Here is a 24,874-nt window from a genome sequence, read left to right on the forward strand (position 1 = left end):
CAACCATTGATTGTTACAGGAGCCAGATGTCTCACTCTTCGCTTGATTCTCAGTCTGTGATAGTTTGGTTCTTGAATGGAGTACAGCATATATGTCCATTGGTTAAGGACTCCTGTCCGGACTAGAGTCTTAAGATAGTTCTTGGCAGTTTACATAAGGCACCTTTGTACCTTTGTCTAATGATGCTCAAAAGGATGTGATGTTGAAAGCAATGTTTATTATGGCCATGGCTACAGAGTTTGTGAGTTGCAGGCCTTGTCCTTTTTGTGAATTATGGATTCTGGGGTGTCACTTAGGACAGTACTAAGTTGTCACTTAGGACAGTACTTATTTCTTCCTAAGGTGGTAAACTTTAAAAGCATTGATGACAGTACCAGCCCTTGGTGTATGTCTTTTTTTTCTTTAAAATTTTCAAATAATTTATTAAGCAAAGAAAGAAGCATACACAGGCTGAATGCCAACTGCATTAACAACTGATCATTCCCCAGCAGAACAATCCTCCCTCCCCCCACCCCCGACCAAATGTTGTGAAAGCCCAAAACATCTAGGGAGCGGCTACACATGTCAAAGTCCAAGCATCTATGCAAGGCCCCTCCAGTTACCATATGCACTCCAGACACGGTGAAAAGAACCGCAGGTATCTGTCCGTAAAGTGGTCAGTTTAGACATTAGATAGATATCTTCCACTTTGAGAAGGAGATCCAACTTTACAGGGAGAGCAGGCTGTTTCCAAAACCGGGCCACACATAATCTGGCCGCCGTAGCAACCAAAGCCACAAAATGGGCAAGGTCACTGTCCAACCCCTGAGCAGGGTGATTAAGCAAAAAACCATCGTACAGGAATAGGCAATACCTCAGACACAAACTGTTGAACCATCTCGCAAAAGGGGACCACCCTGGGGCAATCCCACCAAATGTGCCCAGAAGTCCCCGACCTCCCACAACCTCTCCAACAGTGGCCATCTCCATGAGCATACCATCGAAATAATTTCTCAGGAGTATAATACCACTGAAATAACATTTTGTATCCCTGTTCGACCAATGGAGTGGCTAACGATACCCGCAGCAACTGATTATAAAGATGTTCCCATTGCTGCAGATCCAGGGACACCCCCAAGAGGGCCTCCCATTTATGCTCAAAGGAGCGAACTTGGGGGCGGCTATATAATAAAGCTTTATACAAGCGGGAAATAAATTCCACCGCTGAGCTGGTGTTTGTCATTTTCCACATTCCGTTGTTCCATGTATATCAAAGCTTCACCAGAAATGATTGTTAAATCTATTACTAATAATTTCTATAGTGCTACTATAGATGTAATATTGGCATAGTTGTCGTAGGTGGATAGGGAAGCCATTCCACTCTGAAGTCCAGCAGCATTTCTCCTTTTGTCTTTTCCGCCCCAGTGCAAAAGCACCTCTTCCTCTCACCTCCTGTGCTCCCAGCCCAGCAGCACCTCTCCTTCTCCCTCCTCTAGTACTACTGCTAATCATTTCTATAGTGCTACTAGACATACACAGCGCTATACATCAAAACACAGAAGAGATGGTCCCTGCTCAAAAGAACTTACAATCTAGTCATGGCAGACAAACTGGATGAAAAGGTGCATCTATACACTGTGCTTAGGTGGGGGAATTACAGAGGGACTGATAAGACAGATATTGGTGCTTAGCAGGTGATTTGGAATTTGGATTTGAAAGCAGCTTCAAAGGAATGGGTATTGAGTGTGGATTTGAATACCCCCTTCCCCTGCCCCCAGTCCTGCAGCACCTCCCTTTCTCCCTCTGCAAAACTTGATTGGCAGCAAGCAGCATTTTTGTACCTTGCTGCTTGCGCCTGCCTTAGTTCTCCTAACGCCACCTCACGTCAAAGGCACTTATTAGGCATGAAGGTCAGCCAAGAAAGGGGGAGAGGGAAGGGGGGGGGTTGGTTGGTTAGGGTTACCATATGGCTCCAAAGAAAGGAGGATGGATCGATCCATCCAGGTTTACTTTCATTGAAAACAATGGAAGTAAGTAGGACAAATTGAGACATCTGGGTTTTACTTCCATTAAAAGCAGTGGAAGTAAAACCCGGATGTGTCAATCCGTTCTCCTTTTTTCTGGAGCCATAGGGTAACCCTAGGTTTGGTACACCATACCAAACAGGGAATGGGAGGAGCGAGAGTAGTATTATAGGAAGAGATGGTCTTAGTTCCTTTGGATGTATCCCATCCAGCGCCATCCCTTTGCCTTTAATTTGACTATCTCCTCATGAACACAGTCCCTCACTTCCATTCTTATTTGCATTTGTCTTCTATGGCCCTACTCCTGGCCCTTCATCCTTGAACACAGAACATAAATATTTGTTGATCATTTCTGATTTATTCTCATCAGCTCCTGCATTTTCGTTCCCTTCACCCTCAAGTGTGACAAGGTCCCTTTTGCAATTTCCCCTTGCCATTAATATATGTAAAGAATGTCTTTGCCTACCCCCCACTGCTTACTTTATCCTGTTGGCTAATTTATTTTCATTTACATCTTTGCTTTCCAGTTACTTTACCAGCTTCTTTTAGCTGTTCCAGATATCGTTGCTTGTCTTCCTCTTTTTGTGAAGACTAATAGTTTATTAAACTAACCTCTTTTTTCTTACCTTTTTACCTATTTCTTTTGAAAACTTTAGCAGTCTCCTTTTTCATTTTCACCTTCTGCCAGTTCTTCCTTGTACTGCTTAGGTACTGAATTCTCAGGGGATTTTTCATATGCATTTTTGCCAGTGGTTTTTTACCGGGGGTATTTTACTTTTTTAGTAAACCTTTTAGAATCCTAGCACTCTTTTCCCCCTATTATGGATTTATGAGATTTTTTTCTAGCTTTAGAGGGTGTTTTTCCTGAATTGCTCATTTCCTGAGTCTCCAGCTTGTGTCTATCAAACTCCCTTCTGGATTCTATCATCAGCTATCGAAAACCTCTGATTTACCCATAAGAGGCTTGCTAATCTTTTGCCTTTATTTTTCCAGCCACTTCATTGGAGAACTGTGAAGTGTGTTGACTTCCTTTTCCTCTTAATTTTATTTACTTTTCCAGCATAAAGATTTTGTTTCCATTTTATAGCTCTTTTTCGTTTTAGTCTACTGTTCTCTCCCTATGCGTAGTTTCTCACACCCTGCCAGTACCTCCTTAAGATATTTGCCTGTTTTACCAGAGTCAGTAGTTTTGAAATTCATGACATTGAGCTTAATGTGATTCTTTTCTTCTTTGTCTTGTTGTATCAGACTATACTGTCTGGTTGTCACCATGGCATTTAAAGAATTGAGAATGAGAGATTGGCACCCAGATGAAACTGAAGAATGCTGTACTAACTTTTGGGGAAAAACAATAGGGTTTTCTGATGCAGTAGCAAGTGAAATATGCTCTATGTCAGGACCTTTGCGAGATTAATGTCCATTTACGCATTGTTTCACTGTTGTTATCATAGGAGGTGTAATGGAAATTTAAAATTGGGTAATTAATGTGCAATGATTATAAGGGTGTGAAGAGCAAATACATAAGGCCTGTCTGATCTATGGTGGTCTGTTCCTTAGTATGAGCACATATAAAAATAGTAGTATGATTATTGTTATTTAATTTTTAATTGGCACCATGCACCGTGGGATTTTTGCAAATACGGTAGGGTGCATAAATGACCCTATTCTATAACTTTGTACCTAATTTCTGAGAACATCCCAAATTGCCCATGCCCTTTATAGAATAGGGCACTGGGGCAGACCCCCATCTGAACCGCAATTAGTGACAATTAACATCAATTATTCATTGCTACTAGCTCATTAACTTTGTGTGATTTATATAGAATCTGGGGGGGGTTGTCCTTTTTTATTTTATTTATATCATTTATATATATATATATATATATATATATATATATATATACATCTCAAAGAAATTTATATATGTATAATCAGAAACTTTGCCACAATATAACAAATAAGAAAATAGAATTCCAAATTTAAAGAATTCTCTGGCTCTTAGTAGTCCTCATTAGGGAGATACAATTCATACGTCAGAGAGAGTGATTTACTTTAGAAATAAACAAAGAAAAGAAAAATATAAATGAAATATTGTAGTGTTACATCTTCCATTAATTCAAAGACCTTTTAACTAGAGTCAATTGCTTTACTACTCCTTTTCCTTCAAGAAAATATCTTAATTGGGAGGGTTCATAAAAAAATATAAGATGTTTGATCCAAAGAGATCATACATTTACATGGATATCTGAATTGAAATTTAGCTCCCAAAGCAATCACAAACTGTCTCATTTCTAGAAACTGTTTTCTCCTGGTTTGTGTTATTTTCGAGACATCTGGAAACATGGAATATTACTATCCAAAAAAGTCACCTCTTTTAGCCTAAAAAAAAAGCCTAAGAAGTGATTCTTTGTCCTGATGAAAAACAAAAGCGGCCATAAGTGTCGAACGACTTATAACTTCGTCCCCAAAGGTTTCCAGGACTCTTGTTATATTCAATGAACTTGAGGAATCAGGTGGAGCCGTGGGGGCTGAAGCTGTGTTTTTTTGAGATTGGCAGAAAATATATTTTTTGAAGAGGAGGAAGTCCATCTTCTGGGTACTTAAATACTTCTTTCAAAAATCTATAGAATAGTTCCTTAGGCGACATTGTCAGTAATTTAGGAAAGTTTAGGATCCTAAGATCCAGTGCTTTTATATAGTTATCAAAGTTCTCAGCTTTCCTTACCAACAATAGTTTATCTTGCATTAAAGTAGATTGAGAGGATTGTAACCCTTGGACCTTTTGGTCTAGGTGTATAAATTTTTCCCCCTGGACTTTCAAATCTTCCTCAATTTTATCCAGCCTCTTTGTCTGAGCTTGAACCAGGGGAAAGATTCCAGCACATAGTTATTTGTTTTTAAAAAAATATCTTTATTCATTTTAAAGCCAAAAATAAGTGCAACATATTGTACAGACATTTTACACTTTAACAGCACTTAAATTCTATAAAATTATATTTTATGACAAATACATATATCATCCCCCCCTTTCTACATATCCAACAATTGCACTCAAGTTAAAAATATCTCCCCACCCATCCTGGACATGTACGATCAAAGGGCAAAATCAACAATCATTCCTTACAGAATTTTGTCAATGGCTCCCAAATATCCATAAATTTCCTATAATGTCCCTGTTGTATGGCCATCATACGTTCCATTTTAAAAGTGTGGTATAGAGATTCCCACCAGAAAGTATAATTTTACAGATCCCACTTTTTCCAGTTCCTCAAAATAAGTTGCATGGCAACCCCTGTCATAATAAAGAGAAGTTTATTATTATGGGAAGATATTTGGCTTTTAGCCCTCATTCACGTGCCAAATAGCACGGTATTGTACATCAATGCCACTGGATTTACCAATAATTTGTTCACTTGACCCCAAATGGATCTCCAAAATTTAAGTTTCAACAGTAGATGATCCAATGTCCCTACCTCGAGATGACAGTACCAGCATCTATTAGACTTAGAACTATCCAGCACATAGCTTATGGAGAGAGTCTAATGCCGTCCAGATTGACTCTGGGGTGATTTCAGCAGGTCTTACCAATGGAGGGACTGAGGGTATCTGTCCTGGGCCTGCTGAGCCTTCCAAGCTCCCCTCTCCTGACTGAGGTGTACTTGCTGTGGCTGTTTGGGAGTTCGGCAAGCCCAACACCATCACAGCCGACATTGACTCCTGTCTCTGCGAGGCTTCCGAAATTCCCCACTCTCGTGGCTGCAGGGGAGGGGCAGGTCCTGTGGGGATTAGCGAAGCTTCGCTACCGAATGCCGATGTCTCTCTCACGGGGGGCAAAGCCAGTTCGCCCCCTGGGAAAGAGGTCAGAAAGCTGGTAATCGTCCCCTGCCAAAATAGAGTAAATTCGGGCTGCTGGGCTGAAACAACCACTCTACTCCTTCTTTTAGGCATCTCAAACAGTTAATCTGCACCCGATAATAGGTCAGCAAAAAGAGTAAGTGCAGGAGTGATTTTCTCAGTGTCCTCACTACAGCGCCATCTTGTTTGGGTTTGTCCTTTTTAACTCAGAAGCCTCTGTGTGCTCCTCTTGTTTTAGTTTGCCTCCTTCTATTTTTAGTTTTCTGTTGCGTATTGTATGTTTTGTTTCATATAGGATAAAGGAGTTGGGATTTAGAAACATAGAAACATGATGGCAGATAAAGGCCAAATGGCCCATTCAGTCTGCCCATCCGTAGTAACCATTATCGCTTTCTCTCTCTGAGAGATCCCACGTGCCTATCCAAGGCCCTTTTGAATTCAGACACGAGCTGCTTGCGCTAGCCTCGGCTTTTCCTGACGTCACTTGCTAGGCTTGGGTCTAGGAAGTAATAGCAGAGGAAGAGCCGACACTGGCGTGAACAGTATGTTGGGGGTTGCTGCTCGCGCCGTGAACATCAAAGAGGTTTGAGGGAAGGGAAGGGGCAAGAGCATGTGTGGGGTAGTGGGGGGGGGGGGAAGGAGTGGTGAGCGGAGAGGAGGATGGGTCTGGCGCCCCCACCAAGGCCCTGATGGATGCCACCCCACCCCCTTACTACACCACTGTTTATGTACCAGTATTCTATATCCAACAGTGGCCAGTCCAGGTCAGAAGTACCTGATAGAATGTCCTAAAGCAGGGCTGCCCAAGTCCGGTCCTCGAGATCTACTGTCAGACCAGGTATTCAGGATATCCATAATGAATATGCATGAGAGAGAGATTTGCATACCAAGAAGGCAGTGCAGGCAAATCTCTCTCATGCATATTCATTGTGGATACCCTGAAAACCTGGCCTGCCAGTAGATCTCGAGGACCGGACTTGGGCAACCCTGTCCTAAAGTAACTATCCCCCAAGAATAAGTAGTGGCTTTCTCCAGGTCTACCTTAATAATGGTTTATGGATTTTTCATATAGGAGATTGTCCAAACCTTTTTTTTTTTTTTTTTTTTTTTTAAAGCCCTGCTTTTACCTCATCCTCCAGCCACCTCCAGAATGAGTTCTACAGCTTAACGGCACAAAAATTTAATTGGCAAGCCAAAACTTTTCTTTGCTAAGTTCATGTTGAAGCTGCCTTTTATGTCATATCCAGTAATTGTGTTCTTTAGAACAGTGGTTCCCAACCCTGTCCTGGAGGAACACCAGGCCAATTGGGTTTTCAGGCTAGCCCTAATGAATATGCATGAAGCAAATTTGCATGCCTATCACTTCCATCATATGCAAATCTCTCTCATGCATATTCATTAGGGCTAGCCTGAAAACCCGATTGGCCTGGTGTTCCTCCAGGACAGGGTTGGGAATCACTGCTTTAGAAGAATGTCTACCATTTTGCCTGGCAGTGACCTCAAGCTCACTGATCTGTATTTTTAACTCATGCCCATTTAGTAGTAAGTGAAGGTGTGTCTAATAGATGCTGGCACTGTCATCTTGAAGCTGGGACATTAAATCATTTACTATTCTATTGTCCATTAATACTTAGTTTTTGGAAATCCATTTGGGGGATCAAATTAATAATTTACTGGAAAATCCAGTGGTATTATCTTATGATACTGTATTATTTGGTACATCAGTGAGAGTTAAGATCCAAATATCTTCTAATAATAATAAACTTTTACTCATTATGACAGGGGTTGCCATTCAGCATATTATGAAAAACTGGAAAAATTGGGACCGGCTGAGTTATACTTTTTGGTGGAATTCTATATGCCACATCTTTAAAATGAAGCATGTGTTAGCCATGCAGCAGGGGCATTTTAAAAAATTTAGGGATGTTTGGGAGCCATTAACAAAATATTGTAATGATTGAATGTGACTTTTTCCCTTTGCACATACACGTCCAAGTTGGGGTTACTTAATATCATATTATGCTTAAGGACAATTGTTGGGTATGTGGGGAAGGGATATTTGATGTAAAGTAGACTTTGATAGAATATTAAGTGATGTTTAAAGTGTATATTGATTGCACTTATTGAAAGTTTTAAAAATTAATAAAGAATTAAAAAAAAAAAAAAAAAAGGTAAGTGAAGGTGTGTTACTTTCAGCTACAGTTAGTATTTTCCAGTCCCCTTAGTCCTAGACTTTTATCTGCCATTGTACCTGATTAATATCTTTCACAGGGTCATAAAGTACATAAGTAGCATTTGAACCCTGGCTTCTCTGGTTCACATTCTGTTGATCTAGCCATTGGGTTCCTCCTCCATGTAATCTGTGGTGTTTGCAGTTTCATGACTTCTTTTCTTTGTAGTGGGGTTAACGATGAATATTTTCTGTAGGCACCAAAGTAAATCTTAAATGCACTGAACTTATAGAATACTACTTTGACTTTCTAGACATTGAGCTAACTCTCTGTGATTCGTAGTCTGCACAGGAGCTGAGAAGTAAAGATATGAGTGACTACTTTGACAGCAGGATCGACAACCTCACAGCAGACACCAGCTTCCCTCCCCTTTCTAGCCTACTGTGGACATCTGGCTCTGGACCTATCTTGCCCCAGTGGAATGAATCTGCCAGTGGAGTCAGCAGCAATGCATTCCGGCAGAACATCTATGAAAATTTCATGCGGGAGCTGGATATGGACAGGACGAATGTGGACAACACGGCCACCTCAGTGGAGATGGAGGACTCAATCAGCGAGTCGCTGAACTCCTTGGAGCAGCTGGATCTCCTGTACGAGAAGGAACAAGGAGTGGTGCGCAAAGCAGGCTGGCTTTTCTTCAAGCCTCTCATCACGCTACAGAAAGAGAAGAAACTTGAACTGGTTGCACGTAGGAAGTGGAAGCAGTACTGGGTCACACTAAAAGGTAAATCTTAACGTTTAATGAAGCGTTCCCAGTTTAAATGATGCATTCACCTGGGATTAGATTCAGGAAATAGCACCCAAGTTTGGGCGCCAACAAAAATGCACGCTGCATGCCAGTCTATAAATAGCACAGAATTGTGCGTACTGCTGGGATCCACACCCCACCTTGGGCGCAAGGATTTACACCAGTTGAAACCTGGTGTAAATCATCGCGTGTAAATTAGGTGCAGATTCCCCCCAATTCTATATTTACTGCGCACATCCTTAGTGAAGGCCCCTGACCCACCCATGTCCCTCTCATAGTCATGCCCCTTTTCAGTTGCATGCTAAAAGGGTTTGTGCGCACATCTTTATACCATGTGCTTAGCGAGATGCACAGACAAATCCTAATTGGAGCCAATTAACTGCAATAACTGGTTGCTGGTGCCCAATTTTTGCTAGTTAAAAATATAAGAATAACCTTACTGGGTAAGACCAATGGTTCATCTAGCCCAGTATCCCGTCTTTGCGGAGGCCAATCCAAGTTACAAGTACCTGGCAAAACCCCAAATAATAGCACCATTCCATGCTACCGTCCCATGTCTATCTCAACAGCAGACTATGGACTTTTTCTCCAGGAACTTGTCCAAACCTTTTTTTCAAACCAGTTACATTAACCGCTCTTATCACATCCTCTGGCAATGCATTTCAGAGCTTAACTATTCTCTGAGTGAAAAAATATTTCCTCCTATTGGTTTTAAATGTATTACTCTGTAATTTCATCGAGTGTCCCATAGTCTTTGTAAATCTTGATGCAGTAAAAAAATCAATCCACTTGTACCTTGTTCTACACCACTCAGGATTTTGTAGACTTCAATCATATCTCCCTTCAGCTGTCATTTCTCCAGGTTGAATAGCCCTAACCTCTTTAGTCTTTCCTCATACAAGAGGAATTCCATCTCCTTTATCATCTTGGTCGCTCTTCTTTGAACCTTTTCTAGTGCCGCTATATCTTTTTTGAGATAAGGAGACCAGAACTAAACGCAATACTCAAGGTGAGGTCACGCCACTGAGCAATACGTAGGATTATAACATGATACAGAGGCATTATATCAGTTTGTTACACAAGGACACACATCCAAATTTGCACACGTAATTTTGGGCATCATTATAGAATCTGGGAGTTAATGGCTATATTTTTAAGCCAATGTTTGGCCCCTAAAGAGAACATCCTTTTTGTTTTTATTGTTTACCCTGGTTAGCATTATATTTAGATGGAATGTAATTTTCTTTCAGGTTTTGAAAGCAAAGTGATAGAGTCCCTATTTGCTGTATACAAAATATATGAAGATTTGAATGTCATGGAAAGTTCTGTTTTGCTTAAAATCTTACGTAGGAAATGTGATGTTCAGATCAGGACATCCACAGTTTCTTAAGTGGATGAACCTCCATCCATGCACCCTGTGACACTGGTATAACTGAAGGCCCCTTACCACTCACATCCAACCCTCCCCCCTACACTTTAGCATCTCTGTCCTTCTCTACAGCTCGGCTTCCCATGGTATTTAACATCTCAGTCCTTCCCTACTGCTCTTCCCCAATGGTGTCCAATGTCTCTGTACTTCCCTTCTGTGCTCCGTCCCCCCATGGTGTCTAGCACCTATCTTCTTCCCTACTCCCCCTTCTGTAGGGGTCCTGTATTTCTCTCCTTCTCTACTCTCCCTCTCTCCCCCAGCATTCAGTGTTTCCTCTTTCCGCCCCGAGGTGTTTAGCAGCTTCCCTCCCCTTTCTTGCTCCTCTTCAGGGCAATGCCAATGTAGCAGTCAACGTTCCTATGGAAAACATCATGGCTGGCTTGGGGCTTGAGCATCTGTGAATATTCAAGGCTCCTGGATTCCATCCCTTTCCTAAACAGGAAGTTTGGAGAGAGCAGGACTTGGTGGTCTTTGAGCAGGTGTGGATTGATGCTCAAACACCCATGCTGGCTATGATAACTTGTATAGCTCTGCTGGCTGCCGCATTGATGCCATCCCTAAACTGTACAGTTCTAGGTAGAGGCCTGATCTACCTCATGATTGGGCCCGATATTCAGAGCAATTTAAGAGGGCAAGAGAGCCTCTGGCCTGCTTAAAACACAAATATATTCAGCAGCACTAAGCTGGGCAATGGTACTGAATATTGACTCTGATTGGTCCCCCAAAAGGTGGGCCAGTCAGGGGAGGGCAAGAGTGGTACTGCAGAGTTTCTGGGGCTTATTTGGGCATTGGCGATATTTAGCCAGGGCCCACATAAGAGTTTCAAATTTAATATAAAATTTGATTAATCGCTTATCCAAACTTCTAGGCGATGTGCAATAATAATTAAAAAGAGGGAGATACATATAACATTGATTAAATATACATAGTTGAAATGTGGACGATGACAGTAACAGACTTACTGGAACACAGTGGAATAATTGGGTGAACTACAATAAGTAAAGGAAAGAAACGTAAAAGGTAAAAAACATAAGGAGGGGGAAGATTAGAACTTGGTGAAAGAACAGCAGTTTGAAATAAAAATGTCTAGCTAAGATTTCTATGACTCAAAAGCATCTTTGAATAAGAAACCTTTCAGGAATCCTTTAAACTTGTCTAAATTTTTTTCCTCTCAAGTGGTAGGTAGGGAATTCCATAGTAGAGGTGCTGTAACTGAAAATATAGTAGAATGTCGTGTGTTAATAATTCTTAAAGAGGTCGCATCAGCCATTTTGCAAAGGCGCTGCGAGGGGGCAGGCGTGAGGGAGCAGCACTTCTGCCCTCTGAAGACCCCCCCTGTTGGGAGGACACGTGTTCGTTCCAAGAGTCTGCTGCTTGAGAGTGGATACAAAGGCATAGATATTACAGATCACTGCTGTGACTTAGAGCTAGCTTAATAGGCTTGAAGTTAGTCTGATTTATTGAAAGTGTCATCAAGACATCTTCAGACTTCTGATGAAGGCAATTTAGGCCAAAACACGTTCCTGTGCTGAGTCTTTCTGAAAAACAACAAAGCTCTCTTGGACTGATTTTCTGTGTCTGTTTCGCTGTGTGTTTTGCTGCTGTTACTATTTGTGACGATTTATTCTTCCGTTGTAAAATATGTACTTGGATATGACTTTTTACTATGGGTATAATTATCTAGATATGATCTGGCTGATATTCAGCCAGTTTCGCTGACTGTATTCCCAGATATTCAAGTTTCAAGTTTATTAAAATTTTGATAAAACGCAAATCAAAACTTCTAAGCGTTTTACAATTTGTATTAAAAATGGGGGCGACCATAAACAAATACCCACTGAACAATACTTGACCAATGTAAAACAATGGGAAAGTTGGGAGAACTACAAATTAAGAGTAAAGAATACGTAAACGGTAAATCACAATAGGGAAACTTTTGGAATAAGGATTACTGAACCATTCTGGCTGTAACCAAGTCTGTTTAACAGTCAAATGCATCTTGGAAAAGGTCATTCTTTAGAATTCCCTTAAATTTGTCTAAATTTTTTCTGCCTGAATTCCATATCGTAGGTGCCGTAATTGCGAATGAGGTGGCCTGATGTGTGCTAATGATTTTCAGGGATGGTGTCTGAAGAAAATGCTGGGAAGAGGATCTTAGGACTCTAGTGTGTGGACACTGGCATTGAATATCCGGTTATCCGTTGGCTGCTAAAACTTATGCGATTAAGTGCAATATTGAGCCCTTAACTTCATAAGATGAACCGCATAAGCTAGGACTTCTTTTTATATGGCCCAATTTATGCAGTTATCTTATCCAATTAAGGGCTAAATATCAGCTCTTAATCTCATAAGTGCTAACTCTGCCCTGGAAGGCCTACAAATTAGCTGGTTTCAGCTCAGGTGCTAACTGCGCATATTCAGCTGCACTAACCAATTGAGTGCCACTGAATACTCGCCGTTAAGAACATAAGAATTGCCATATTGGGACAGACCGAAGGTCCATCAAGTCCAGTATCCCGTTTCCAACAGTGGCCAACTCAGGCCCCAAGTACCTGGCAGAAACCCAGAGCTGAGATTCCAGAGCTGAGATTGTGATGTCACAAAGCCTCATTCCACCAATGCCTAAGAGCCAACCTTATCAGTGATGTCACAATGGCATGACAGTCCTATACTTAGCTCACATAAGTTTCAAGTTTATTAGCATTTGATGAATCACTTATACAATATTTCTAAGCGATGTACAAGTTAAAAACCGCCAGGTGGTGGTCTCACATATATATTATACAAATTAATCATAAAACAAACAATTGACTTTTAAACAGTAGGGATAGAGACAAATATGAATACGTAGGAAAGGAGGGAAAAGTTACAATCTCTTTATCTGTTGAAATAAACATAAAAGGAAAAACACAATAGGGAATGAAGGAGATTGGAAAATGTGATAGTCTTTACTAAATGTAAAGGGATTGATATGAGACGTGCTATGTATCAAAGGTGTCTTGAAACAAAAAGGTTTTTAAAATTTTCTTAAAAGATAGAAGGTCTTTTTCAATTCTGATATAGTTTGGTATGGAGTTCCATAGTGTAGGGGCCATAACAGAAAATATATCATTTCTTCTTGTGCCGATAATTTTCAATGAGGGAATTGATAAAAGGTTTGAAGAGGATGAACGCAATGAACGTGAGGTGAATAGCCATATTGGGACAGACTGAAGATCCATCAAGCCCAGCATCCTGTGGCCAACCTACCTAGATCCCAAGTAGCAAAACAGATTCTATGCTGCTTATCTTAGGAATAAGCAGTGGATTTCCCCAAGCCATCTCAATAATGGCTTATGGACGTCTCTATTAGGAAATGATCCAAACCTTTTTTAAACCCTGCTAATAAGCTAACTGATTTCACCACATTCTCCAGCAACAAATTCCAGAGTTTAATTACACGATGTATGAAGAAATATTTTCTCTGGTTTGTTTTAAAAATATTACTTCGTAACTTTATTGCATTCCCCCTAGTCTTAGTATTTTTGGAAAGTGTGAACAAGTGATTCACATCTACCCTTTCCACTCCACTCATTATTTTGTAGAGCTCTATCATAGTCCCCCTGAGCTGTCTCTTCTCAAAGCTGAAGAGCCCTAGCCACTTTAGCCTTTCCTCATAGGGAAGTCATCCCATCCCTTTTATTATTTTCATCGCCCTTCTCGTAACCTTTTCTAATCCCGCTATATCATTTTTTTGAGATACGGCAACCAGAACTGCACACAGTATTCGAGGTGTACCCATACCATAGAGCGATACAAGGGCATTATAACATTTTCATAATTGTTTTCCATTCCTTTCCTGATCATTTTTAACATTCCATTTGCTTTCTTAGCCGCTGCCATACATTGAGCTGAGGGTTTCAATGTATCCTCAACAATGACATCTAGACAAATTAGTAAAATGGCCAGGAGCCTCTCTAGACCATTAAAATCACTTTGAAAACTGAACGGGGTATGTTTTCAGGTTTCAGAACAGCAGGCTCACTGCCTTTCTTATTGCCCCAAATTGGTAAAGTCCATAAACCATTATTAAGATGGACTTAAGAAAATCCATTCTTTATTCCTGGGATAAGCAGCATAATGAAATCTGTGTTACTCTTTTGGGATGTTGCCAGGTACTTGTGATCTGGATTGGCTACTGTCAGAAACAGGATAATGGGATTGATGGCCTTCGGTCTGTCCCAGTGCATTGATGATCTTAAAAGTACACCCTGCCTTTGATCTGCTGCTTCATGAAAGCCTGCACTGGGCAGGGTCAGAGGGTTGGGGTTAGGTTCTACTAACTCCTGCTGTTTTCCTTATGAAAGGTTGCACCCTGTTGTTTTACGAAACCTATGAAGGAAATTGCACGGAACAGAGCAGTTCACCTCGATACGCCCTCTTTGCAGAAGACAGCGTCGTACAGTCCATCCCTGAGCATCCCAAAAAGGAAAATGTGTTCTGCCTCAGCAACTCTTTCAGCGATGTCTACCTGTTTCAGGTTTTACACTCTCATTTTTGTTTACTCTGCGTGAAGAGAATAGTATAACTGTGTCCGTTTGGGGCCTGCATGTTACTGTGAGCCCAACGTAGGTCTGCTGTCTGTTCGTCTGGGATGAGTCCGATATTCAGTGCTATTTAGCTGGCTGGTAACGGCTCCCAGCTGGCTAAATAGTACATAGCTGGCTATCCACCAATATTCAGTAGGAGATTGCCAGTATCTTTTGCTGAATATCCCGTTCGTCAGAAAACCTGGTGCCATGCAATGTAGCCAATCACTGCCAATATTCGGCGTCTCACCGGCTAAGTTCAGTGGCTAAAATGTGGGTTTTATCTTTGGCCACTAGGACTTAGCCAGCGAGTTGATGAACGTCAGCTTAGCCAGCTATGTCTCGGCTGGCCAAAAAACCCTGGAAATTCAACGCCGGTCGCTGGATACAGTGCCAGCATTGAATTTCTGGTTTCGCCACAGACTGCAGGTGGCAACCGGGTATCTCCCACGGTCTTAGTACTGTGCAGCATGAATATGAAGACAGGCCTGCTGTGCAGACACCTTTCTCTTACTTTGGGGTCTTTTTACTAATCTGCAGTAAAATGTGGCCTTAGTGTATCCTTATGCTGGCAAGCCTGGCGCAAAATCTTATGGTCCAGGACTCACTTTGTTTTGGTGTCCCCCCATGCTCTGCCTCCAGTTCCCTCCTCCTTCCTCTGACACTGCTGCCCGGTCTTGACAGGATGCAGCTTTTGTCAGTATCAAGCAGCAGTGTCAGGGAGGAGAGACATAAGAATAGCTTTACTGGGTCAGACCAGTGGTCCATCAAGTCTAGTAGTCCGTTCTCACGGTGGCCAATCCAGGTCACTAGTACCTGGCTAAAACCCAAGGAGTAGCAACATTCCATGCTACCGATCCAGGGTAAGCAGTGGCTTCCCCCATGTCTTTCTCAATAACAGACTATGGACTTTTCCTCCAGGAAATTGTCCAAACCTTTCTTAAAACCAGCTATGCTACCTGCTCTTACCAGAACCTCTGGGAATGCGTTCCAGAGCTCCCTCCTCTGACACTGATGTTGATGCTGGCACTGGCCACCCCTCTCGTAGCAGCTGGCCTATGAAGTTGCATCCTGTCAGAACCGGGCAGCAGCGTCAGAGGAGGAGAGTGTTCAAGCTGCATCTCAGCTTAACTTATGAGCCAGTGAAGTCATGACGCCAAATATTTGGTGCCCTTTAGCACCAGCACCCTGGTCCAGATCTTCATCTGGTCCATAGAACAAGCTGGCCCTGTGTGCAGGTTTTTCCCTTGCGCACGCAGCTGGAAAATGGCTGACTTTCCCTATTCTGAATTAATGGACATGCTCTAATGTTGCCATTGCCAAATATTAGCAGGTGAATCATTATAAGCATCTATTTTATTTATTTAAAATTTTTTTTAGCCCGCCTATCTACTAAGCGGGTAACAAATTATTACATACATACATAAAATAAAACAAACTCCATACATTCATCAATACATATTAAAATCTGCTTCCTTTAGACATGCCATCTTCTCGTAGCCAAAATATTCTGACTTCTGCTGATTTAAACGATTATGTTTTCCTATATTGTATATCCTGAGTATTCTCCAAAGTTAATCATAGTAGGCAGTAAAGGGTCACATGCTAATCCCACCTAATTAGTCAGCATGTGGTAATGCGGCTGTGCTAACTGATTTGCAGTATCATACCCACCCACTCTCCGCCCCAGGCAGGCCCCTGCTGAGAAAAATAAAGAAACATCTTTTGGCACACATTGAGATTTTTAATGCAGGATACCTCAGGGCAACCCGTGGTAAGCCCTTTTAAGTTGTGGTAAACACATGCTAGCGCAGCCTGCTACATCTCCTCTGTTTAACTCACTTTACATGTGTCATTTCAATTAATATTGCACGAGGTAGACAGATTACAGCAAAAAAAATAAAAATTTTACCTCAAATTAACCACAGATAAAAACACAGGCAAAAAGCTGGTGTCCATGTATACTTGGAGAGATCAGCAGAATGCTAAACCGTGGCAGAGAAGGAAAGAAGAAAACAGCAGAAATCGGGGTGGACTATCCAGATAAAGGGCCCCGCTACTAAGCTGCACTAGTAAATGGACTTAGCGCATCCTAACATGGGACTTCCTCACATGCTAAGCCCATTTCTGGTGCGGCAATAAAATAGCCATTTTGCTATTTGCTTCATTTTTGGCCGTCTGCTAATGTTAGCATTAATGCATGGCCATTTGGGGGGGAGCCATGCCAAAATTTAAATACTTTTACATCTCTCTCTTGTTTTACTGGAACAGATTTTTGTCTTTTGTATATCTCCTGTTTTCTTAATTTAGCAGTATGATGTCATTGGGTGGGCGGGGACCCGTCAAGAGAGTTGGGTTGGGACGTTTAGGGAATTTATATTCTTGGGATTGTGGAAAAGACTTTAATACTGTGAATTGTTTACTTGAACGTTGCTTGTATTATTATTTTTTGTTCAATAAAACAGATTTAGCGCAATGCATGGCCATTTAAATACACTAATGCGGGAGTCCTTACTGCCTCCTATTTAGGGAGCACTGAGGGCTCCCGTGTTAAGTCTGCATTAACCAGTTAGAATGTAGCAACGTCAACGCGCTAGCCGGTTACTGCTTCTGTGCCCACTCTCTGCCCATTCCTCGTCCCTCCTTAAAATAAATACAAAATAAATGTTACCATGTGATTAGCCTGTGCAAACAGGTAAATTAGCGTAGGTAAATTATTGAGCGTGTCAGCGTGCTAAGCCAACATTAATAAACCTCTCTCTCCTTTTTCTCTCTGGCCTCTGAGGGATTTACTCTCCTTTTTCTTCCTATTCTTTAATTTCTTCTCCTTCCTCCCTTTTTTCTTTATCTTTCCCCTTTTGATTCGTATAATATGTTACTATTGAGTAGTTTACATCAATTTTCTATTGCATTATTGTTATTCACAGTACTTTATTTTTATATTGTGCTAATGTTTTTCATATATCTCACTAGTCTGTTAGTATTGGTGTTAGGTTTTTACCTCTAGTTTTCTTTTATTTTTGTATTTGATGAAAAATTTTTCAATAAAATTTCATGTTAAAAAACCCCAAAAAAACGATGTCCCACCAGTGATATATATATGTGCGTGTGACAGCCGAAGCTGCAGGGTTTACTTTTCTTGCTCTACTGTAAATCCCTAATGGTGTTTTTCAGGCAACCAGCCAAACAGACCTGGAAAACTGGGTGACCGCAATACACTCTGCATGCGCCTCCCTCTTTGCAAAGAAGCACGGGAAAGAGGACACCATCCGGCTGCTGAAAAGTCAGACCAAGAGCCTTATGCAAAAGATAGACATGGACAGCAAGATGAGAAAGATGGCGGAGCTGCAGCTGTCTATCATTAGTGATCCTAAAAACCGGAAAGCCATAGAGAATCAGGTGGGGCGTAGTGTAACAGCGACATTGCACAAATAAGCGAAGTTTCCTAGGGGATAAGAAATATTCAGAAAACCCATTGAAAATGAATTAGAAGGAATGAAAGTTTGCTGAAATGAATGAAACGACTAAGAAAGTATACGGAACAGATAAAAACATAATGAATTAATATGTTGGAAACGAGTTTGGAGTTAGTATTAGATTATTTATTTATTTATTAAACAGCATTGAAATAGTATGAAGGATAGACATATTTATTAATGATAGAAATCTCACAAATTTGAAAGAAAAGAAAGAAAAAACGAGAACAAAATAGAGTAGAGGACACGTTTGAGTGAGCCAGTGACGAGTGCCACCACACTGTACTGCATGAATTGACAGCGGACAGATGGCGTTCTGAGATTCCCCTCGTGTCGTTGAAAAGTTCTAAAAGTAGTATCATAAGGCATGATATAAGTTTAAATAATATTTTAAAGAATACTTAGGCATTAGGCATTGCTAGGCATCAACATTTTTAATTATAATTATTTTAATGAGCTTATAATTAGCGTGATCCAATAATCATGCCAATTAAGCGGCTTAAAAATTAAGTTCCACTTGGAACGTAACAGGCACCACCAGAATCTGGCCCTATGTGGTTACTTAAACTGTTGGCGGACTGAATATCACTGCCCTCTATGGGGTTAATTGTATAACAGCATTTCCCCCAGATTCTATAATTGTCAGCCAGATTTGGGCACGGATCCCAGTTAATGAACTGTTAACATTTTTGACATTAATTGGAACTAATTAGAGAAAGGGAAGAAGGAATTGGGACTTGCATACCACCTTTTTGTAGTTTTACAACCACACTCAAAGCGGTTTACGTACAGGTACGTCAAGCATTTTCCCTATCTGTCCTGGTGGGCCACAATCTATCTAATGTACCTGGGGCTGTGGAGGATTAAGTGACTTGCCCAGGGTCACTAGGAACAGCACTAGATTTGAACCCACAACCTCAGGGTGCTGAGGCTGTAGCTTTAACCACTATGCCACACTCTCCTTGTGCATGAATCTGCCTATGCACTGTTCTTTAAAACTGGGTGCCTAAATTGTTCTGTGAGCAATTCAGATGGGGGAAAGGCCAGGGGAGGGGCTTTCAAGAAACTGGATGCACTGCTATAAAGTGGATGGGATGTGTGTATTGCTTTTTCTGTGTGTGGTTACAACCAAAGCAGTATACATATTTTTAGACAGATACTTATTTTGTACCTTGGGCAATGAAGTGTTAATTGACTTGCCCAGCGTCACAAAGAGCTGTAGTGAGAATTGAACTTGCAAACTCAGGGTGCTAAAGCAGCTGCTCTAACCACTAGGCCACTCCCTATAGAATACTGGAATTTGTGCACCCATCTGCCATCAGTTGTAAGTGCTGGGGAAGAGCCAAGGCTTATGCATGCTCTGGCGATAGTCGGGGCCCACATAAGATGAATGGGTGAAAAGCTGTTCTAAATTTGACAGGGGCCCAGCTGAATATTGGGCCGGGGCTCACATAAGTATTTTTCCTTTGGGTTTTTAAAAAAAATTCCTCCATACCCCCTCCTGCCCCCCCAGCAATGGTTCTCTCTCCTGCCCATGTCAAAGCCATCCCCCTGCCTGGCCATTGTGTAGTTGGGCCACTCCCTCTCAGTGTGTAGTACCGCAAGCTGCTGCAAGAGATCATGGTAGCCATTTTGAAAAGGCACTGCAGGGGAGCAGGAGCAAGGGGGCTGTGCTCCTGACCATGAAGATGCCTATTGGACTACCAGGTATAAATTGTGAGGGAATGGCTGATGGAGGGTGAAGGGGGGTAGAGAGGAGTGAAAATCAATGTTGGGGTGGTGGGAGGGAGTGCGGGGGATTTAAAAAAAAAAAAATCCAAAGGAAAAATACTTATGCAGGCTCCAGCCCAATATTCAGCCTTGGTCTGCATAATATTTATGTGGCCCTGGCTGTGTATTGGCTGGGTCCGTGTATGCCGCAAACAGCCAGGTCACCTGGAATTATGCCCCAGTATTCAGTACCAGTGCCCTGACATGGCCCTGCACTGAATATTAGGACATAATTTAGCTGGTGATGATCAGCATTTAAAAAAAAAATGCTGGCCACCACGGTTGAATATAGGAGATTATGTACATTTACATCGGCTCTCAAGGAGATTCATTTCACCCATGATTTCTGCAAGTCTTGTATAAAGACACACAGCCACTTATTTGCAACCCCCTCCCATTATAAAATTTCCTTCCAGGTGTCTTTGTGCAGTGATGCCTGCCTCTGGGATGTGCTGTGCAAATAACGAAAATTCAGATCAGTTTTGGAGCTCGGGTTTATACACTTGTCAGCAGGTCTATTTTTCCTGGCATTCATACGGATGCTGGTGGTATTCCATATTCAGAAGCCACTGGCTTTATAAGAAACATAGTCCTTGGGGATTTACCTTGCAAGCACGAGGACAGTCGTGGAAGCCAGGTCAGGACAGAAAGTTTCCCCTCTTTTTATCTTCTGATTTTGCATGAGGGACAGGTAAAGTATTTAAGATGGATTGGAAAAAATAATTAAGATACAAGAGCTTGTCTTGTGACAATGTAATTGGCAGATGGCCTGCCTGAACATTTCATTTGCTTAATTACCACGTGTTACGGTTAAACAATTATTTGTTTTGAATGGTGGGGAGAAAAGTAATTCTATGGGTGATGGAACAAGAGACAGTAATAATGAGACTGTCTAATTCTTAGAGGGTAATTCTGTGACAAGTATGCCCATGCTTTTCGCTTTGAGAGCTCTAGCATTGAAAATTATCTGAGAAAAACTGGGCATGCATATTTACACATGCTGTTTGGTGCACATTGTTTTCAGAGGTAAACTAGCTGTATGGTTTTGTAAATCTAATGTTTGTGAGTAAATCCTGTCCCACCCCTATCCTGAAGATAAAGTTGCACACACAGGGCTGGCTCAAGGCATGGACCAGGTGAGCTACTGACTCATGGTGGAAATCCCAAGGGTGCTAAAAGCCTACCTCACCTGCTCTCCTGCAACAGCCAAAACTTCCATCCCTGTGTCTGACAACTCCCCAATCTCTCAGGTCATTTCTCTTCCCTTTCACTCGCCTGAGGTACTCTAGCCTCAGTTGCCACTCCCTTGACTGGGGGCTTCTCCTGGAAACCTCTCCGCACGTAAGAACACAAGGATAGCCATGCTGGGTCAGACCCAATGGTTCTTCTAGCCCATTATCCTGTTTCTAATAATGGCCAATCAAGGTCACAAGTACCTGGCAGACACCAAAACAGTAGTGACATTCCATGCTACTGATCCCAGGACAAGCAGTGGCTTTCCCCATTTCTGTCTTAATAGCAGCCTATGGACTTTTTCTCCAGGAACTTGTCCAAATCTTTTAAACCTAACTATGCTAACTTCTGTTACTACATCCTCTAGCAACAAGTTCCGGAGCTTAACTATTTGATGAGTGAAAAAATATGTCCTCCTAATTGTTTTAAAGGTATTTCCATGTAACGTCATTGAGTGTCCTCTAGTCATTATAATTTTTGAAAAGAGTAAAAAAAATGGATTCACTTTTACCTGTTCCACACCTCTCAAGATTTTGTAGACCTCAATCGTATTCTCCCTTCAGCCATCTCTTTTTCAGGCTGAAGAGCTCTAACCTCTTTAGCCTTTCCTAACATTGAAGAGGAGTTCTATCCGTTTTATCGTTTTGGTCGCTTCTCTTTGAACCTTTTCTAATTCCGCTGCATCTTTTTTTCAGATATGAGATACCCTGATATGCACTTCTTTAGGGCATTTAACCCCCTCCATGCCTGGGCCCCATGCCTCCGACTCAGGGGGCTTAGCATCATCCACTTCCTCACAGTTTCATTTAGGCCCTCTAATGCCAGTTTACACTAGTATTGTATAATAATACTTATGCTTATATTTTTTTTAATTTTTAGAATAGGTTCACAGTCCACCCACATACGGTGCCTAAATGTTAATGCCCTGTTATAGAATTGCCCCCTGTTGGGGCTGGTTCTTTTTTTTTATAAAGGCACATGCTATATTTATTAACTTTATAAAATAGGTTTGTAATAGGCACATTTTGGACTTCTTAAAGAGGCATCCTGTTATAAAAGTACCCCCATTATCACTAATAATAGGTTATGAGTGCAAAACCACCGTAATCTGTTCTCAATAAGAGCTCCTTCAGATATATGCTGACGTACTAGCTTGTTTTTTTTAATATGTCATTTTACAGCTCTTTTCCTTCTACCATATCCAATTAAGCTCTAAATATGGCCAGGTTTTGACAAGATGTCTTTATTTTTGAACATCAGCTTTCCATTTGAAACAGTTTATTTAATTAAAACTCTTTTCCTTTGCCAATTTAGTTGTTTTTCTTCTTAGACAGTTCATGACAAAAGCATTATCTCCTGACAGATTTCTGATACTGAGTGACTCAGTCACCCAGATGGATGCAAGATGGGCTGGGTCTGAAATATGGGGGTTGGAATGCTAAGGGCCTTTTTGTCGCATATGTGTATTGACAATTCCTGTGAAATAATATAATGTTGAGAGGTTGGCCATTATCTATGGTACCTCTAAGTGCCATGCAAAAGATTTTAGGGGGCAGTAGGAGTTTGCCGGAAGATGTTACTTTCAGCCTATTAGGTAGAGAAAGATGCCCATGTAATAGAATTTATTATTCCCTAGCAACAGCAGCAGATGAATCCAGAGACCAATGGGATAGCTCACATCTACCAGCAGGCGGAGATAGAGAAACTGATTAACAGGTGGTCCTATTGGCCGGCACTCCTCCTGTTTATCTAGTATTCTCTATCTCCCAGCAGGAAAAAGTCGCTATTCAACTAGCTCCTGAATTCTGGCTGTGGCTGGAACTTTATTTTCTCCTGTTGAGGTTTCTCTTCAGTGAGACTGCCATTCTGTTTCTCCTGTTGAGATTTCTCTTCAGTGAGCCGGCAGTGCTATTTCTCCTGTTGAGATTTTTCTCTTCAGTGAGACAGGGGTGTCCGGCTGAACGGTGCTGGCTTTAGAGGTTACACTTGGGCCCCCCCTTGTCCCTGCCTCACCCTCCCTCCATTGCTAGAGAGTTTGACTGGGTCTCAATTTTTTTCTTCTTTCCCTTCTCTGTGTAAAAAAAAAAAAAAAAAAAAGAGACCACAGTTGTTACATTCTGCCATGCTTTTGCTGCAAACTGGCTTCAACCAGCCCTAACAACTAGCTTGTGAGTATGTCTGGCTTTTACAGTTGTTTGAACTTCAGGTTCTGTTTGGGAGTCTTAGTAGTGTGGGTTCGGTCATCGTACATTTAAGGCATGGATATTTTATTGAGGCTAAGTTTTATGACTAGAAATCCGTGGAGGGAGCTGGGACTTCCCGCCCTTTGCATGCACGCGCTTGGTTTCCATTGTTGGTTACAGTGCGGCAGTAGCGGTGCGATTTCTTGCTCGCACTTGTTCTCATTATTGGGTTTCAGTGCAGCAGTAGTCCTGTTATTCTGAGGCTCTCTTTCATCGGTGTTTGTTACGGCCATGTGCAGCTGATTGTGCAGGTGCCGGTTTATAGCAGCATGAGATGGGACATGTTTTTTCCGGCGCTGTGGGCCGTTCTTCTGGTTATTCCCTGAGTCTGATTTTATTTCTATGCAAGCCGCGGCAGGGTAAATTTTGCAGGGCTTGAATCCAACTATGTTTCTAGGAGCGTTGATGTAGCGGCCACGTGTCAGTGAGAATCCGGCGTGCACTTGGGTCTCCGGCGATGGCGGGAGAGCTGCAGCGTTACGGTAGTTTGTTTCCAGCTGACTTTGGTCAGGGTATGCCGGGGCTTCTCTCCTTTCCGGTTCAGACAAGTTGTATGTGTGTCACCAGCTTTGGGACAAGCTTGGGCAGCTTTATATGTCTATGTCTGTGTTCCTGCTGTACTCCCTTGAAGGAAGCTGCTTGTTTAATCGGACTCTGGGGTTAGCACTCAAGGGGTTTACCAGAGAGACTCTGCCCTGTGCTAGGTCACCCAGTCTCGGTTTGTCTCCGGACTGGGGCGACATACGGCAACTCACGGCACGGTGAGATCAGCAGTAAGATAGTGCCCTGTATTTCACACAGGTATCTCATTGTCTCTCTTGGGGTCCCTGCAGATTGAGCCTTTGTCTGTTGGTAATTGTCCTTATTTGGGCCTCTGTGCTGAGCTGCATGTGTCTAGTAGTGGCACAGGATATATATGCCTAAAGGTAGTACAAACAGTTCGGGCTGTCTCTATGGGCATAATGACACTGCGCATCTTCCTGCGGCCAGGACTCTCTTTCTCTATTTCTGAGGGGGCCTGGACTTCAGATTTCCATGCTTATCACGCTAGTTTCTCCTGTCACCATTTTCTCATGGCACATGCTAGACGGGCCCCCCATCCAGACAGGAAGGGCTGTACAGTTCCTTTTAACCAGGAGCCAGTTACCTGTTCTATCAAACCCGTGGAGGATCACGCGCTATGTGGCTGTTAGCCTCATCCCTGAAGCTCTCATTAGCGATGTGAGCTTTGTCTGATACCTGTAAGAATGCTGTTGTTTTCCACGGGGCGGTAGATGCAGCATCTTGATGAGTGTAGTATGTATTCACTTTAAAGGAC

The 24,874-nt window shown here is 41.9% G+C and overlaps 1 protein-coding gene across 1 annotated transcript in view; it reads left to right on the top strand.

Annotated features, from left to right (window-relative positions):
- The window catches only part of TIAM2 (TIAM Rac1 associated GEF 2), a 296,813-nt gene that overhangs the window by 7,413 nt on the left and 264,526 nt on the right, over positions 1 to 24,874 (top strand). Inside the window, exons 3-5 of the mRNA XM_033937889.1 lie at positions 8,372 to 8,813; positions 14,613 to 14,785; positions 18,009 to 18,233. Of these exons, the coding sequence (XP_033793780.1) occupies positions 8,372 to 8,813; positions 14,613 to 14,785; positions 18,009 to 18,233 (840 nt within the window). The remainder of the gene's footprint in view (positions 1 to 8,371; positions 8,814 to 14,612; positions 14,786 to 18,008; positions 18,234 to 24,874) is intronic.

The sequence above is a fragment of the Geotrypetes seraphini genome, chromosome 3 (assembly GCF_902459505.1).
Source record: "Geotrypetes seraphini chromosome 3, aGeoSer1.1, whole genome shotgun sequence".
Classification (NCBI taxonomy): Eukaryota; Metazoa; Chordata; class Amphibia; order Gymnophiona; family Dermophiidae; genus Geotrypetes; species Geotrypetes seraphini.